Below are 18272 nucleotides of genomic sequence, written 5' to 3' on the forward strand. Positions count from 1 at the left end.
TACTCAGGTCTCAGCCCAGCATGGAGCTGGGATACATCTTCAGGACACTGTATTAGCACTGCCTTGTGAGCTGGAAAGTCCTCCCGAATCCATAGCACAAACTCAGATTGAGTAGCATCAGGCAACTGTCTCATTCTCATGTCTCAACCTAACACAGCTGCTTATGGAGGGGATGGATAATTTTGGTAAGGTATGTCATTGTTGCCATTAGGTAGACCTTAAAGATTCTCCCCTCTGCCAAAAGTTTGTTTCACATATAGTCAAGCTTTCAGTTCCACCACAGCCAGAGAGGTATTGAAGTGCATTTGAGTATTGCGAGTCAGCTAAACAGTTCAAGTAACTGTAGCTGGTCTTGATGCATCAGATAAAGACATGGTCAGACATTTGCAGGGCATTTTGTTTGCTGCCCACCTAAGACAGGGATGTAAGAGCATGGGAATGGCCATACAGATAAAGATATGGTCAGATATTTGCAGGGCGTTTTGTTTGCTGCCCACTCAAGACAGGGGTGTAAGAGGATGGGAATGGCCATAAAGACCTGAAGCAGAAGATCTGTTTGTGCAGAGCTCTACCTCTGGCAACAGCCAGAAGCAGACAACTAGGACAGGTGACACCAGGGCAAGTTTACCATGCTCCTGCTCCCATCTACCACCAGTGCAGTTTCCTACCACCTCCATCTGAGACACTTTCTGAAAGAAATGAACTCAAAACGTGTCTTGTCTGTGTCTTGTTTACCCATCTGATTTTCCCATTAAATACATGTACTGTTTGTGTATGCTGACAAATTCCTGCTTTCTTTCTTGACAAAAAGTATGATTTCCAGTATAACATCACCTTGAAGTGCACTGATTGAAGTAACTACTGCTAATAAAAGAGTAGTACATATTTTCCTTTTATGATCGCCTTAAGAACTGCTTGATATGTTTTAATGTCTACCATTCCTAAGGCAGATGTTTGCCTTTCATGAAACATTAATTAGGATCTAAGAATCAAAGAGGAGGAAAAAAAAAAATATATATATATGCATGTGCATCTGTTAGTGAGTGAGAGACTGCAGAAACTTTGTATTTAAAATAAAAAAAAAAAGGCAGTAAGCAAATATTTGAGAGGAAGACTTTATCAGGAGATTATCACAGTATCACAGTATCACCAAGGTTGGAAGAGACCTCACAGATCATCAAGTCCAACCCTTTACCACAGAGCTCAAGGCTAGACCATGGCACCAAGTGCCATGTCCAGTCCTGCCTTGAACAGCTCCAGGGACGGCGACTCCGCCACCTCCCCGGGCAGCCCATTCCAGTATCCAATGACTCTCTCAGTGAAGAACTTTCTCCTCACCTCAAGCCTAAATTTCCCCTGGTGTAGCTTGAGGCTGTGTCCTCTTGTTCTGGTGCTGGCCACCTGAGAGAAGAGAGCAACCTCCTCCTGGCTACAACCTCCCCTCAGGTAGTTGTAGACAGCAATAAGCATACTAACCTGAAGGGAGGCTGCAGCCAGGTGGGGATTGGTCTCTTCTGCCAGGCAACCAGCAACAGAACAAGGGGGACACAGTCTCAAGATGTGCCAGGGGAGGTCTAGGCTGGATGTTAGGAGGAAGTTGTTGCCAGAAAGAGTGATTGGCATTGGAATGGGCTGCCCAGGGAGGTGGTGGAGTAGCCATCCCTGGAGGTGTTCAAGAAAAGACTGGATGGGGCACTTAGTGCTATAGGCTAGTTGACTGGATAGGGCTGGGTGCTAGGTTGGACAGGATGATCTTGGAGGTCTCTTCCAACCTGCTTGATTCTATGATTCTATGATTTTGGCAACTCGCTATTAGGTGAAATTTTGTAAACTATAATAAAAAATAATACACAGCATATTTCCTCACATACTAATGTGTGGTGTTTATAAGGATGCTTTCACCAGTATCCTGAATGGAGAGGTACCATTGTACAGACTGTCAGAAAATGAAATTATGTGAAAAGCTGCAACAAAAGAAAGTAGTTGAAAGCTGGAAACTGGGAAATGCAGTTCAATTCCCCTTTTCAAAATCCCACAGGATGCCCAGATCATGTCTTTTAACATCTAAATCTTGAAGGTCTTGACAGAAAAAGGATAATTCATCTTAAGCAAGATTAACTCCCTGAATGAGTGCTCTGCACCACTCAGTTCAGCAGTGAGCCACAGGAACCAGGCAGAGGTGTTGGGGACCACGGTCGTCCCAGCTTCTGACTGTCCTTGGCAAGGCAGCTGTTCTGTGAGCTGTGTGTGGTCACCATTACCTCAGTTTACTCAGAGGAAGCCTGACACTACATATTTTCAGCAAGAAGAAAACAAACAAGCAAGCAAAAGGTGAGCATTAAGGAAAAGCAGCCACTTCCCAATGGTCTGCTGGTATTGCAGAGGGTAGAGGCAAAGCACCTGGAATGGGCTGCCCGGGGAGGTGGTGGAGTCGCCATCCCTGGAAGTGTTCGAGATAAGACTGGATGAGGCACTTAGTGCCATGGTCTGGTTGACTGGATAGGGCTGGGTGCTAGGTTGGACTGGATGATCTTGGAGGTCTCTTCCAACCTGCTTGATTCTGTGATTCTATCATAGCAGCTGTGGGTTTGCCTGAGCACACTGCTCCATTTTCAAAAGATTTTCAGAAACAATGCAGAAAGCTGCCAGGTATTTCTGCAAAAAAAAACCCTGCAGAAATAACAGCCAAAGTGATTCATTCAGGAATTCTAGTGTCTGTAAATGTGGAGAGGTCAAAACCTGCAGCCCAGGCACCTGAATGCCAAACAAATGCTATAGCTCCAGTGATTTTATTCAACCATTCATTGCCCTCGGAATATAGACATGTTGTATTCAAGTTTTCTGCTTTTATGTCATTTGCCTGCACTTTTAAATGTCATAGCTGGCATGTTGGCCCATGTGTCATAAAGTAAGGATTCATAGTGCTGAATTTGTACTCTATTTTTGTATTTGAATACTGCTTATTAGTATCTATCTGGAGAGGTGGGCACCAGCCAACCTCATGAAGTTCAATAAGACCAAGTCCAAGGTCCTGCATCTGGGTCAAGGCAATGCCAAGCACAAATACAGGCTGGGCAGTGACTGGCTGGAAAGCAGCCCTGAGGAGAGGGACTTGGAGGTGCTGCTGGACGAGAAGTTCAACATGAGCCAGCAGTGTGCACTTGCAGCCCAGAAAGCCAAGCAGAGCCTGGACTGCATCAGAAGTGTGGCCAGCATGGAGAGGGAAGTGATTCTCCCCCTCTACTGTGCTCTGGTCAGACCCCACCTGGAGTACTGCATCCAGTTCTGGAGCCCCTATTACAAGAGAGATGTGGAGATGCTGGAGTGTGTCCGGAGAAGGGCCACTGGGATGCTCAGAGGGCTGGAGCAGCTCTGCTATGAGGACAGACTGAGGGAGTTGAGGCTGTTCAGCCTGCAGAAGAGGAGGCTCCAAGGTGATCTTCCTGTGGTCTTCCAGGATCTGAAGGGGACCTACAAAAAAGCTGGGGAGGGACTTTTTAGGCTCTCAGGGAGTGACAGGACTCGAGGGAATGGAGCAAAGATGGAGATCTGTAGGTTGAGAGGACCTGAGGAGGAAGGTGTTCAGCATGAGAGTGGTGAGAGGCTGGAATGGATTGGTCAGGGAGGTGGTTGAGGCTCCATTGCTGGAGGCCAGGCTGGATGAGGCTGTGGCCAGGCTGATCTAGGGTAGGGTGTCCCTGCCCATGGCAAGGAGGTTGGAACTGGATGATCCTTGTGGTCCCTTCCAACCCTGACTGATTCTGATTCTACGATTCTGTGATCTTTTTTTCTCTTTAGAATCAAACCAAAACTGGATGAGGCACTTAGTGCCATGGTCTAGTTGACTGGCTGGGGCTGGGTGCTAGGTTGGGCTGCATGATCTTGGAGGTCTCTTCCAACCTGGTTGATTCTATGAAAACCTGTTAATATCTGGACATTCAAAATGGGCCTGAGGGTGAGATATGAATGTTCACCTATTGGTCATATTCTGTATTCCCAAGGTACATTGTCACCCCCTAAGTATTTAGTGTGGTGATATCTGCTAGGTTTTCAGTTCATTTACATGTGTGCTGAATATTTTCATGTGTCTTACATACACAGGTATCATAAGAAGAAACTTTGTTGTGGACTGAAAGGTAGATTTTCCAGTTGTTCCTTGTGTTGATTCCTCCCTCTGTACTTTGCCCTAGTGAGACCACATTTGGAGTAGTGTCCTGTTCTGGGCTCCCCAGTTCAAGAGACAGGGTAATACTTGAGGGAGTCCAGTGGAGGACTGTGAGGATGATTAAAGGTCTAGAACGTCTATCTTGCCATCTAAGCTTGCGGCGTTGGTGATAATCACAGCTAGTTGCTACTGAACTAGATGATGGCACTCCCATAACCCTTGGCCACACTTTCTCACCCTCTCCCTTGTCTCAGTGCAGGTATTTGGCAGACTCCAGTATTTGGGGAGTAAAACCAGCAAAAGCAAGTTGCTCAGGGTGTTTTTTTTCAGCACTGATTTTTTCATCATTGTGGATCCCTGAAGTGGCTCACTGCAGGATCAAACAAGTGCCAGTGCCAACACAAGGGAAAGTAACTGTAGCAGGAATGTCCTGGTGTGCCACCTTGGCCAGGTCACATCCTTTAACAGCCCATGGCCTGAGAAAAACAAGGGGACCATGGCTTGCATTTTGTGCCCATCTTGTGGCACAGACTCTGGCTTGCTGAGCCCCTCATCTGGGCTGAGCAGTTGCTACATCGTGGTGAGCTCAGTCAGGTTCTCTTTCTGTGGTAGCAAGGGTGGAGAGGACACAGCTGATACGTGCCTGGGTCTCACCCCAGAGTGAAGTTAGGATCTGTTTCAGCGGCTGTGTACTGTTTAAGTTGCAGCCATAAGTCTTTCATTTAATTACAGGGCGAGCTAGAGAGTAGATATAACCTGAGTGCTGCACAGAGAGAGGTATGGTAAAATCAGGGGAACTTTGGATACAAGCTGGTGTGTACTGCTCCCTGGGTCAGTGTTTTTCAAAAGGTCTTTTTCAAGGCAGGTGGGAGACATAGCCAGAGAGCCTGAGCTCATAGTGGAGCAGCGAGGTATCACAGTATCACAGTATCACAGTATCATCAAGGTTGGAAGAGACCTCACAGATCATCAAGTCCAACCCTTTACCACAGAGCTCAAGGCTAGACCATGGCACCAAGTGCCACGTCCAATCCTGCCTTGAACAGCTCCAGGGACGGCGACTCCACCACCTCCCCGGGCAGCCCATTCCAGTGCCCAATGACTCTCTCAGTGAAGAACTTTCTCCTCACCTCAAGCCTAAATTTCCCCTGGCGCAGCCTGAGGCTGTGTCCTCTCGTTCTGGTGCTGGCCACCTGAGAGAAGAGAGCAACCTCCCCCTGGCCACAACCACCCCTCAGGTAGTTGTAGACAGCAATAAGGTCACCCCTGAGCCTCCTCTTCTCCAGGCTAAACAATCCCAGCTCCCTCAGCCTCTCCTCGTAGGGCTTCTGCTCGAGGCCTCTCACCAGCCTCGTCGCCCTTCTCTGGACACGCTCAAGCATTTCAATGTCCCTCCTAAACTGGGGGGCCCAGAACTGGACACAGCACTCAAGGTGTGGTCTAACCAGGGCAGAGTACAGGGGCAGAATGACCTCCCTGCTCCTGCTGACCACACCATTCCTGATGCAGGCCAGGATGCCACTGGCTCTCTTGGCCACCTGGGCACACTGCTGGCTCATGTTCAGGCGGGTATCAATCAGCACCCCCAGATCCCTCTCTGTTCATAGAATCAACCAGGTTGGAAGAAACCTCCAGGCTCATCCAGTCTGACCTATCACCCAGCCCTAGCCAATCAACTAGACCATGGCACTAAGTCATCCAGTCTTCTCTGGACCACCTCCAGGGATGGTGACTCCACCACTTCCCTGGGCAGCCCATTCCAATGCCAATCACTCTCTCTGTGAAGGAAGAGTAAAAGTGGCAATCACAAAGACAAGCACACAGCACTGGGGCACTGTTTGGGTTTATGTAGCAAACAGCAAAGCACAGCTCAGCGCACATCACTGGCTCCATGTCAGCTGGCGTTGCCCGGCTTGCTGGGAGGCTGGCAGCACCAGGAAGCTTGTGCTTTGGTGACCAAAGGTAGCGTCGCACGTTTGGCTCAGGGTGCGAGAGCACAGGAGCAGGCTGCTTGCGGGTAGCAGCGGTGTGCAGTGGCTTGTCACCACACGGCTTGCTGTCGGTGTGTCGCAGCCCTGAACGCAGTTCAAGGCTGTAATAAATGGAGTTTAGCCCTGCATGTCACTCAGAAAACACAGGCTCGGTATGAAAAGCCTTGCTGCCTGTGTTTTTAACTGTGTTGCTGCATATGCCAGGCGCCTTTCACGGTGTGTATGCAGAACGGAGGCGAAACACCGAGGCAGCCGTGGGCAGCGTCTGCAGAAAGGGAAACATAACCCTGCGTTATCAGGCTTGTTCTCGTCCCTGCCGCATGCAGCGCAGGTCCCGTTTAGCTGAACTTGGTGGCCATCTACTGGCGAAGCCACAGCCTTTGTTGTACTGTGAGGCTTATCTGCACCGCGACAGGCAATCAGCTGGCCGTGGGGGAGTTGCATATTGTCTCTTCTAGCGGGGAACAGCACAGATGAAGCTTTGTAAATCATAGTAAATGCTCACGACGGTTTCATTCACGTACACCCTATGAGCAATACTGACTACAGGTGTTCACAGGCTCACAGGATGGTAGGGGTTGGAAGGGACCCAAGGAGATCATCGAGTCCAACCCCCCTGCCAGAGCAGGACAATACTATCTAACACAGATCACAGAGGAACACATCCAGACAGGCCTTGAAAGGCTCCAGAGAAGGAGACCCCACAACCTCTCTGGGGAGCCTGTTCCAGTGCTCTGTGACCCTTACAGTAAAGAACTTCCCTCTTGTGTTGAGGTAGAGCCTCTTTTGCTGCAACTTACACCCATTGCTCCTTGTCCTGTCCCAGGGAGCAAGTGAGCAGAGCCTGTCCCCCCACTCCTGGCCAGCCCTCAGATACTTGTAAACTTTTATCAAGTCCCCTATAAGTCTTCTCTTATGCAGACTAAGCAGCCCCAGGTCCCTCAGCCTCTCCTCATCAGCCGTGCCCTCCAGTCCACTAATCGTCCTCCTAGCCCTCTACTGGACCCTCTCCAGCAGATCCTTGTCCCTCTTCATCTGGGGAGCCCAAAACTGAACACAGGATTCAAGATGAGGTCTCAGCAGGGCAGAGTAGAGGGGGAGGAGAACCTCCCTTGATCTGCTGGACACACTCTTCCTAATATACCCCAGATTCCCACTGGCCTTTTTGGCCACAAGGGCACATTGCTGTGCCATGGGTAACTTGTTATCCACCAGGAACCCCAGGTCCCTCTCCACAGAGCTGCTTTCCAGCAGATCACCTCCTAGCCTGTACTGGTGCAGTTTATTCTTCCTCCCCAGATGCAGGACTCTGCACTTGTGCTTGTTGAACTTCATCTGATTTGTGTTGCAGCTGCTTATAGAGGCAACCAGCAGTCTGAAAAGCTTTCTGTTAAGTCTTGCAGTTTCTACGCTAATGTTCAAGTTACGCTGGTTTTAGAAATGATGAACTGCAAATAAATAAGCTTCAAGCTTGACATATCAGCAGTAATTTGATACATTCTGCAGTTTCACTGGGATGCTAGGTATGGTGTCATTCCTGTTACTAAATCTCACCTTGAGCCTTTAAAGTTGCATGAGATCTTGGCCATTAACAGAACTGGCATCTTCTCTTCTGGACATCTGGTATTCCTGACTGCTGACCTGGTTCCAGGCCTTCACTCTGGGCTGTCTATGTAGGGCACTTGAAGGTGTTTAATTTGGTTTTAATTTATTCATGTTACATAGTTTTAAAGCACATTGTAAACAGAAAGAAAGCAAACTCATTAAAAACCACAAATCTATGAGTTCATAGAATCATAGAATCAAGCAGGTTGGAAGAGACCTCCAAGATCATCCAGTCCAACCTATCACCTAGCCCTGTCTAACCAACTAGACCATGGCAATAAGTGCCTCATCCAGGCTTTTCTTGAACATATCCAGGGACAGCGACTCCACCTGGGCAGCCCTCTCCAGTGGCAAATCACTCTCTCAGTTTCCCATCGTGTCCATTCTCAAAGTCATTGCTCACTACAGTGCTATCAAACAGGAGCTTCTGAAGCACTGTGCTGATGACCAGAACTACCTGGCAGAGCTGCCATGGCCTTTAAAAGGCACAAAACATGATTTAAGGCACTTTTTAATGGCTCTGTGGTCAGTGAAGTTATTTTATAGAAATGCTCCAGGAGGAGGAGGGTGTCCCATTACTGCTGTGTGGCCAAGGGAAAAAACATGAGCAGATCAACTGAAAGTTACTGTGAAAGGGACTAACCTCAGAAACTTCTGTAAGGCAACTCACACTCTTTTTAGCATGAGTAGTGATATCCCTATTTTGAATAATGAGAGAGCTTCAGTAAGGCTAGAACAGAGATGTTGATATTGAGTAGGATCTGACTTTCACTAGGAAGCATATCTGTACTCTGAGTCCTTCTGTGCCATGGGAGTTGGACTGTCAGAAGAAGACCACCTTAGAGATGTGCTGTTCTTGTCACATGAATCTCTTCTGCTGGTTAGTCATTTAGGCTGCACTGCTGGAAAGAAGTCATGAAGTTACATTTGGTGATTCCAGCTGGTGGAAACCTTCCTCCTTGGTATGCTGATCTGGCTGTGAAGCTCTCCAGCAATGGTGGCAATGCATTCAGTGGTTATTCAGTGATTTTCCCTGTCAGGAGGTATGTGGGGTGCTTCCATCTTTTAGACAGGGGGAGCAGTCCAGTTCAGAAGCAGTGACATCACTCATGTGCCACTTTAGGGCACTATGTTATGCCACCCTCTCCTGCATAAATACCCAGGAATGCACAGAGTAGTTTCCAGCAGTGACATCACTTTCTTGTGCGTGATAAATAGCTTTTTTATGACATGCTGACTTTTCTCAAGATTTATTTTGTCTCAGGACTGGAAATTGCAGCGACATTATATGTTCGATCCTCCTCCCATTTAAACGAGCTGTACTATCCAGGTTCTGAATGCCCTGTTGCAAAACAAGCTTTTAAGATGGCTCACAAATCACATGCAACAAAAATGATGCACAGATTTATATTTAAAGATAAAAATCTCCTGGTCCTGAGTGCTCGATTTTGTACCTTCAGTAACGACCTTAAAGACTTGATTTACATGTTTACTTGTTTTTTTAACTGAGAGAGAATGTTAAAAAAGCCAATCTGGAAGAGCAAGACTGCTCTCAGTGAATCACCTCACCCAGGATTTTCATTTGCCCTGAGATGCAGATGCTTAAGTGCAATTCCTAAGCCATTTCTGTGACAGCTAAATGTACCTGTATTCCTGTGTCCCAGTTGCAGCTGAGAGAGAGTTAATTATCTTCCTAGTAGCTGATGCAATGCTGTAATTTGTCTTCACTGTGGGGATAGAATCACAGAATCAGTCAAGATTGGATGGGACCACAAAGATCGTCTAGTTCCAAGTCTCCTGCCATGGGCAGGGACACTCTTCTCTAGAGCAGCCTGCACACAGCCTCATCCAGCCTGGCCTTAAACACCTCCAGCAATGGGGCCTCAACCACCTCCCTGACCAATCCATTCCAGGCTCTGACCACTCTCATGCTGAACAACTTCTTCCTCATGTCCAGGCTGAATCTCTCCATCTCCATCTTTGCTCCACTCCCTGATAGCCTAAAAAGTCCCTTCCAGCTTTTTTGTAGCCCCTTTCAGATGCTGGAAGGCCACCAGATGGTCACCTTGGAGCCTCCTCTTTTCCAGACTAAACAGTCCCAATTCTTTCAGTCTGTCCTCACAGCAGAGCTGCTCCAGCCCTCTGAGCATCCTCGTGGCCCTTCTCTGGACATGCTCCAGCATCTCCACATCCCTCTTGTAATGGGGGCCCCACAACTAGATGCAGTACGCCAGGTAGGGTCTGACCAGAGCACAGTAGAGGGGGAGAATCACCTCCCTGGCCCTGCTGGCCACACTTCTCCTGCTGCAGCCCAGGCTTTGGTTGGCTTTCTGGGCTGCAAGTGCATGCTGCTGGCTCAGATAATATTGATAACACACTGATGGTTTAGTTATTGCTAAGTAGCACTTACCCTATGGTAAGGATTTTTCAGTTTCCCATGCTCTGCCAGTGAGCCAGTGCGCAAGAAAATGGGAGAGAGCATGGCCAAGACAGATGCTCTGAACTATCTGCATAGATATTCCATGCTGTGGAATGTCATGCCCAGTATATAAAGTGGGAGAACTGGGCGTGGGGAGGGCAACTCACTACTCAAGCACCGATCAGCAGGTCGTTAGCAATTGCATTGTGCTTTGCTTGTGTTCCTGGGGTTTATTTCTCTCTCTTTTAGTTACCTTCCTTTTCATAACTATTATTTCATATTATTGTTAGTGTTCTAGTTTTATTTATTTATTTATTAAGTGGTTCTTAACCCATGACTTTTATTCTTTTTTTTTCTGATTTGCTTCCCCATCCTTCTGGGAGAGGGGAGGAGAGAGCAAGCAGCTGTCATATGAAGCACTGATGTGTCCCGGGGACTGCTTTTTTGTAGTTAATGTTGAAATTACATCCCTCTGTCCATTTCTTTCTCCATTTCAGGAATTCCACACTCACCCATTTGTGTATTGTAGGCAAAAATAATTAATCTGGAAAATCTCTTTGCCTGAAGGTGAAATAGGAATATATATCAAGTGTTAAGAGATAAAGAGGGCTATCAGAAATGAAGTGCTTCATTATAGAGTCACAGACTCATAGAATTTCTCAGATTGGAAAAGCCCTTCAAGATAATCAAGTCCAATCATTAGTTTCACACTGACAAGTCCTTAACTAAACCAAATCCCTCAATAACATCTAATCTCTATGAATTACTATGGTTGGAAAGGACCACCAGGGTCATCCAGTCCAACCTTCATCCCAGCAGACTTCATCACTAGACCACAGCCTCAAGCACCACATCCACTCTCCTTTTAAACACCTCCAGGCATGGCAACTCCACCACCTCCCTGGGCAGCCTGTTCCAGTGCCTGACCACCCTCTCAGGAAAGAACTTCCTCCCAACAGCCAACCTAAACCTCCCCTGATGCAACTTGAGGCCATTTCCTCTTGTCCTATCATTAGTAACTGGGGAGAAGAGACCAGCTCCAGCCCCACTACAATCTCCTTTTAGGTAGTTGTAGAAGGCAATACAGTTCTGTCTCAACCCTGTCTTCTCCAGACTAAACAAGCCCAGCTCCCTCAGCCTCTCTTCTTAGGTCATGTTTGCCAGACCTCTCCCCAGCCTCATCACCCTTCCTCTGCACCTTCCCCAGCACCTCAAATTACAAAAAATATATTTTAGAGTTGAACCATAAAAACATTTAAACAAAAGGAAATTGCATAATTTGGTTTACTATTCACAAAATCATTGCATGTTGGGGGTTGGATGTGATCTTGAAAGAGCATCTAGTCTAACCCCACTGCCAGAGCAGAATCACCTGAAGCAGGTCACACAGGAACATGTCCAGGCAGGTTTTGAATGTCTCTAGAGAAGAAGACTCCACAACCTCTCTGGGCAGTGTAAGGTTTAAAGACCTGTGGTGCAAAGAATTGGAACATCAGTGAAATCCCATGCTGATGGTGTGAGATGCTTTATTGAAAGCTTCAACCCAGTAAATAGTGCTCAGCAAGTTCTGGAAATCTCTAAAAAGGGGAGCTTGTGCCACAACAGGTATAGCTGTGGTGGCAGCAGTAGCAGTGGCCATTGTAATAGGAGGTTGAAAACTGATGTGGACACAGGAGCTTCTTAGCAGATCATAGAATCAGTCAGGGTTGGAAGGGACCACAAAGGTCATCTAGTTCCAACCCCCTGCCATGGGCAGGGACACCCTACTCTAGAGCAGCCTGGCCACAGCCTCATCCGGCCTGGCCTTAAACACCTCCAGCAATGGGGCCTCAACCACCTCCCTGGGCAACCCATTCTATCCTCTCACCACTCTCATGCTCAACAACTTCCTCCTCACCACCACTCTGAATCTCCCCACCTCCATCTTTGCTCCATTCCCCCTGGTCCTGTCACTCCCGGAGAGCCTAATATGTCCCTCCCCAGACTTTTTGTAGGCCTCCTTACATCAATATCAGGTGGGGTTTTTTGACAAATGCCTTTCTTAGTATCTTTAACTTCTGCAAAGGTTTGTGTTTACTGCTTTTTATGATCAGATTCAGTTTCTTTTCCTGCATTTCATTTTTGTTTGACAGTCACAAAATCTTTCAGAAGAACCAAGGAGCAATGGGTGTAAATTGGAGCACAAGAGGTTCCACCTCAACACAAAGAACTTCTTTACTGTAAGGGTCACAGAGCGCTGGAACAGACTCCTCAGAGAGGTTGTGGGGTCTCCTTCCCTGAAGACTTTCAAGGCCTGTCTGGATGTGTTCCTCTGTGATCTGTGCTAGATTGTGTAGTCCTGCTCTGGCAGGGGGGTTGGACTCGATGATCTCCTTGGGTCCCTTCCAACCCCTAACATCCTGTGAGCCTGTGATTTTAAGAGTTGAAAAGAGCTGGCTGACAAACGTCTAGATCATTTACCTTGAGTGTCAATAAACCCAGGAAAGTGGGGGAAACCCCAGAAACTTGATGAAGGACAATGTTATTCCAGTACTGAAAGTAGTTAAACAGGGGAGTATAACTGTACATGAACGTGGCTGCTGTGTAGTATGACCATAACGAGATTGATAAGACAAATCAATTGATGATGGTTTATAGCTGAGTAGTATAACTAATGGAAGCCAGTGAGGGTTTGGGTCTTCGACATACCAGCTCAATAATAGTTTATGGCACAAGTTGATCTGTCATGGGTTTAGAGCGGACAGAAGCTCTTTCACCCCTCCCCAAAGGAGTGAAAGGAAACGTTCCACACAGGGTTGGAAAGAAGAGTAAATATAAATGGAAGTACTATTCACAGCTACATATAAACAGCACATAAACATATAAAATCCACAGCATTCATATTCAGCCTCAGCCCAGCTCTCTCCCATCTGGGCTTTACCAAACCTCTCTAGGCCAACATCATCTAAAAACTTCCCCTTCAACGAGTTCTCAGTGCCCCAGGCCTCAAAGCATCCTCCATACCTCTGTACCCAGGCCCTAATGACATGGTAAAAATCAGCCAAGCCACTCAAGGCAAAAGCCTCAACTCCCCATAAATACCAGAGCTTGGTGCACTGGGAGAATAGAGACAAAGGAAAAGGGCAGAGTAGACAGAAGTATCCATTTATAGAGAATCTACCAGAATCATAGAATCATAGAATCATAGAATCAAGCAGGTTGGAAGAGACCTCCAAGATCATCCACTCCAACCTAGCACCCAGCCCTACACAGTCAGCTAGACCATGGCACTAAATGCCTCAGCCAGGATTTGCTTGAACACCTCCAGGGGCGGTGACTCCACCACCTCCCTGGGCAGCCCATTCCAGTTCTTTCTGGCAACAACTTCCTCCTGACATCCAGCCTAGACCTCCCCTGGCACAACTGGAGACTCTGCCCCTTGTTCTGTTGCTGGTTGCCTGGCAACACTGGCCAAAGCAGCTGCAATATTGTTGCCCATGTTACTCACAGAATCACAGAGTGGTAGGGACTGGAAGGGACCCCCCTGCCTGGGCAGGATCACCTCTACCAGATCACACAGGAATGCATCCGGGCAGGTATTGAGTATCTCCAGAGAGGGAGACTCCACAGCCCCCCTGGGCAGCCTGTTGCAATGTTCTGTCACTGTGATGGTTTGGGTGTTCCCCACCTCCCCCCACTTTAGAAAATCACCCAGACTAGACTCAGCAGCTCTGAAATTTGAATGAAGCTTTGTATTTACAGCTCAGCACAATATGCAAGCAGGTATTTACAATAGATACAGCTATAGACAAAAGTAGACAAGTTAATAAGTAATACAGAAGCACAACAGCCCTCCCAGAAACCTGAGTCCCCAGGAGGGGCTCCCAACCACCCTTCCACCTTCTCCCATCCATCTCTCGCTACCTTATCCCAGACGTTGCTTTGTGCCCAAGGAAGAATGGAGGGTCAGCCAGGGGGGTTAGGAAGCAAGTGGATTAATCAAGAGAGAAAGAAGGTGAAGTTAGAGAGATGCAGCCGAGAGCCTGGACAGAGAGCAACTCCCTTACCTATGTTTGGATTCTTGCTCTTATACCTCTCAGCAAGCCTATGAGTGAAGTAGATATCACCATTGTTTCCCTTTCACAGCCTGTAATCTAGTTCCTCTCACCAAAACATTCTAGCTGGCTTCAAACTAGCACAGTCACCCTGACAGCAAAAAAAAAATCATCCTCATGTTTCCAAGGAAGTTCCTATGCCTCAGCTTCCACCCATTGCCCCTTGTCCTGTCATTGGGCATCACTCAGCAGAGCCTGGCTCTGTCCTCTTGGCACTCACCCTTTCTGTGTTTATAAATGTTGATGAGGTCACCCCTTAACACACTGTATTTAGAAACTCAAGCAACACAACTTCAGTGTTGTATTTTGTAAATCCTTACATTTGAGATAACTGATAGGCCTTAGAGCATCACTGTAAATGAATTACCTTTGATGAGCATTGGTGTTTCTGTGGAGATTGTTCACTGGCCCTGTGCTAATCTTTTTATTTAGCAGAGGTCTGAAAGGAAGTAAAATTCATTGACTTGCAGGAGGCAGATTGAGAATTGTTAAATGAGGGAATGGAAAAATCACTCCTGCAGGTGATATGGATCTGTTAGCACTCTGTATGCAAGCAAATAACAGGTGTTTGGCCAAGTGTGAGGATCTGCAGTCCAGATCTGGGTGCTGGAAACATTTTTTCACATAAAAGATTTCAGAATCTATCTCAACTTGTCAATGAGAAAATATGGAGGCTATAGTATCATAGAATCATAGAATCAACCAGATTGGAAGAGACCTCCAAGATCATCCAGTCCAATCTAGCACCCAGCCCTGGCCAGTCAACTAGACCATGGCACTAAGTGCCTCGGCCAGGATTTGCTTGAACACCTCCAGGGGTGGCAACTCCACCACTTCCCTGGGCAGCCCATTCCAATGCCAATCACTCTCTCTGCCAACAACTTCTTCCTAACATCCAGCCTAGACCTCCTCTGCCACAGCTTGAGACTGTGTCCCCTTGTTCTCTTGCTGGTTGCCTGGCAGAAGAGGCCGATCCCCACCTGGCTACAGCCTCCTCTTCTGCAGGCTGCACACCCCCAGCTCCCTCAGCCTCTCCTCACAGGGCTGTGCTCCAGGCCCCTCACCAGCTTTGTTGCCCTTCTCTGGACACGTTCCAGCACCTCAGCATCTCTGTTGAATTGAGGAGCCCAGAACTGGGCACATCACTCAAGATGTGGCCTGAGCAATGTTGAGTACAGAGGCAGAATAACCTCCCTTGTCCTACTGGCCACACTGTTCCTGGTCCAGACCAGGATGCCATTGTCTCTCCTGCCCACCTGGGCACACTGCTGGCTCATGTTCAGCTACTCTCTACCAGTACCCTCAGGTCCCTTTCTGCCTGGCTGCTCTCCAGCCACTGTGTGCCCAGCCTGTAGTGCTGCTTGGGGTTGTTGTGGCCAAAACATAGAACCCTGAACTTGGCCTCTTTAAGCCTCATCCCAATGGCATAACAAAGGTGTTTAGAAAGTAGTGTTAAAAAAGCTTAGATCTTGGCATGAGTAGAATAGAAACAAAGCTCAGATAAAGTCAGATTACCATTATTGGAGCAGTATTTCAGGCATCATGATGGTTTCTCTGGCAATAATCACTTTTAAGTCAAAACTTTTAAGTATTTCATACTGCAACAGATGCTGTGGGGCAAGCACCAATTGTTTCAAATATATGCTGTGGAGTACATTGTCAAAAAGAAAACGTTTAATTAATCTTTAAGGTCACTTCTAGCACGGTGATATGTCACAACTTATCTTTTAGGGCCCAGGATATACGCCAAACTATTTCTTAATTTTCTTGTTTCTGTTCTGGTTTTCAGTTCAATTTCACCATTCAGTATTGAGAGCACAAGGCGTCAGAGGAGGTCTGAGTCTCCAGACTCCAGGAAGCGACGCATCCATCGGTGTGACTTTGAGGGATGCAACAAAGTATACACAAAAAGTTCCCACCTGAAGGCTCACCGGAGGACACACACAGGTAAGACTGTGCTGGTGTTCTGTACTTAAGACAAACAGGTTCCTTTCTGCCTGATTTAGGTATTGTGGTGTTGGACATATTGAACTTGCTATCCCGAACTGTGGGAATGCAGTGTGAGAAGGAATAACAAGCAAACGTAGCACTTCAACCTTGGCTCCCACAGCTGCAGAATACCTTATCTGGGGGAAGGAGAGATAAGTGGGCATCTGGTTAATGAGAAAAGCAAGGCGTGGTGTATGTAAAAGACTGGGTTGTTCTTGCTTAGATTATGCTAATATGTAGGTGTTTGCTCTATGCTCAAGACTATATAAATGGAGCCAGAATGAGCAGTAAAGGTCTCCAGTGGAATTCACATTGAATCATGTGGATTCCATGTGGCATTGCTCTGATCATGCTGGTTTGTGTAAGCTTTGCCTGCATTCTCCCATGGCTGCTACACCAAACCAAGAGGAAAAGGCCTGCACCTTTGCAGGAGATGTCTGCAAGTTCATCAACACTAGAGTTCTAGTGCAGATCAAGAGCAGGTTTTTGATCTGAGCTTTCTGTTATCCCCACTTCACAGCACAATGGTGTCAACACAAACCAGACTCCTTTCAGACGAAACTAGACAGATAACTGACCTGCAGGGACACTCCTACTGTGCTTCAGTGAGCCAAGGGTGGTCACTGCTTGAGACCAACCAGAGCTGTTCCAAAGAACACCCTCAGTAATAGCATATAGTGTGGACATGAATACTCAGCACCATTTTTTTTTCATTCTGCAGACCTACTTGTATTGACCTACTGTTTGCTTTTACAGATGTAGTCTTTGCATGCTAGGTGCCAGTAAATGCCATCAGTTCAATCCAAGTGTAGACTCAGGAGCTCAGTATTTATTTCTGGAGGCTTTCAGAGGCACCTAGTGCATGCTGCAAGGGGAAGTCAGTAGCTTTGTAAGAGTAGGCTGCACTAGTTCTCAACAACAGAGATGCAAGAGTGGTGCCTAGGTGAGCTGCGTCATATTCAGTGATGATAATACTTAACACTTAAGTCAACAGCTGGTGTCCTTCACAGGTTGCTACTAGTCAACATGACAGGCACATAAGGATAGCTGAAGCAATGAGGTGTAATTTTCTGATTTTATTATGAATAAACTCAGGAGCAGCAATTTGAAATCAAGAACAATTCAGAGCAGATCACTGGGATGACTAGAAAGGCGGTGGACAGAATGCTCAGCATTTCAGTGCTGTTCCTAACTGCTGCTGATTTGCTTAATTTAATTTCATTGATCATAGAATCATAGAATCAACCAGGTTGGAGGAGAACTCCAAGATCATCCAGTCCAATCTAGCACCCAGCCCTAGCCAGTCAACTAGACCATGGCACTAAGTGCCTCAGCTAGGCTTTCCTTGAACACCTCCAGGGGTGGTGAGTCCACCACCTCCCTGGGCAGCCCATTCCAATGCCAATCACTCTCTCTGACAACAACTTCCTCCTAGCATACAGCCTAGACCTCCCCTGATTGCACAACTTGAGACTGTGTCCCCTTCTTCTGTTGCTGGTTGCCTGGCAGAAGAGACCAAGCCCACCTAGCTACAGCCTCCCTTCAGGTAGTTGTAGGGAGCAATGAGGTCTGCCCTGAGCCTCCTCTTCTCCAGACTGCACACCCCCAGCTCCCTCAGCCTCTCCTCACAGTGCTGTGCTCCAGGCCTTTCTCCAGCTTTGTTACCCTTCTCTGGACACATTCCAGTATCTCAACATCTCTCTTGAATTGAGGAGCCCAGAACTGGACACAGGACTCAAGGTGTGGCCTGACCAGTATTGAGTACAGGAGCAGAATAACCTCCTTTATCCTACTGGCCACACTGTTCCTGATCCAGGCCAGTTCCTGATCTTTGTCCTCTTAATGTACTTCAACGTTCTTGTAACTCCTTGGAGAAAAGATGTTGTTTGTCTGGCATATAGCACGATGTTGTTCTTTGCTGAGAATCTGCTGGCATTTTCTGTGGTGAGATGGACTCTAAAGAGTATGAGATACTATTTAATAGAAGTTAAGTGACAGCTTCTCCATTT

The 18272-nt window shown here is 47.2% G+C and overlaps 1 protein-coding gene across 5 annotated transcripts in view; it reads left to right on the forward strand.

Moving 5' to 3' along the window:
• KLF12 (KLF transcription factor 12) overlaps positions 1-18272 on the forward strand; it is a 442914-nt gene that overhangs the window by 320277 nt on the left and 104365 nt on the right. For all 5 annotated transcript variants that reach the window (XM_064174087.1, XM_064174050.1, XM_064174078.1 and 2 more), the window contains one exon: positions 16064-16221. In XM_064174087.1, coding sequence (XP_064030157.1) covers positions 16064-16221 — 158 coding nt within the window. The remainder of the gene's footprint in view (positions 1-16063; positions 16222-18272) is intronic.

The sequence above is a fragment of the Pogoniulus pusillus genome, chromosome 3 (genome assembly GCF_015220805.1).
Source record: "Pogoniulus pusillus isolate bPogPus1 chromosome 3, bPogPus1.pri, whole genome shotgun sequence".
Lineage (NCBI taxonomy): Eukaryota > Metazoa > Chordata > Aves > Piciformes > Lybiidae > Pogoniulus > Pogoniulus pusillus.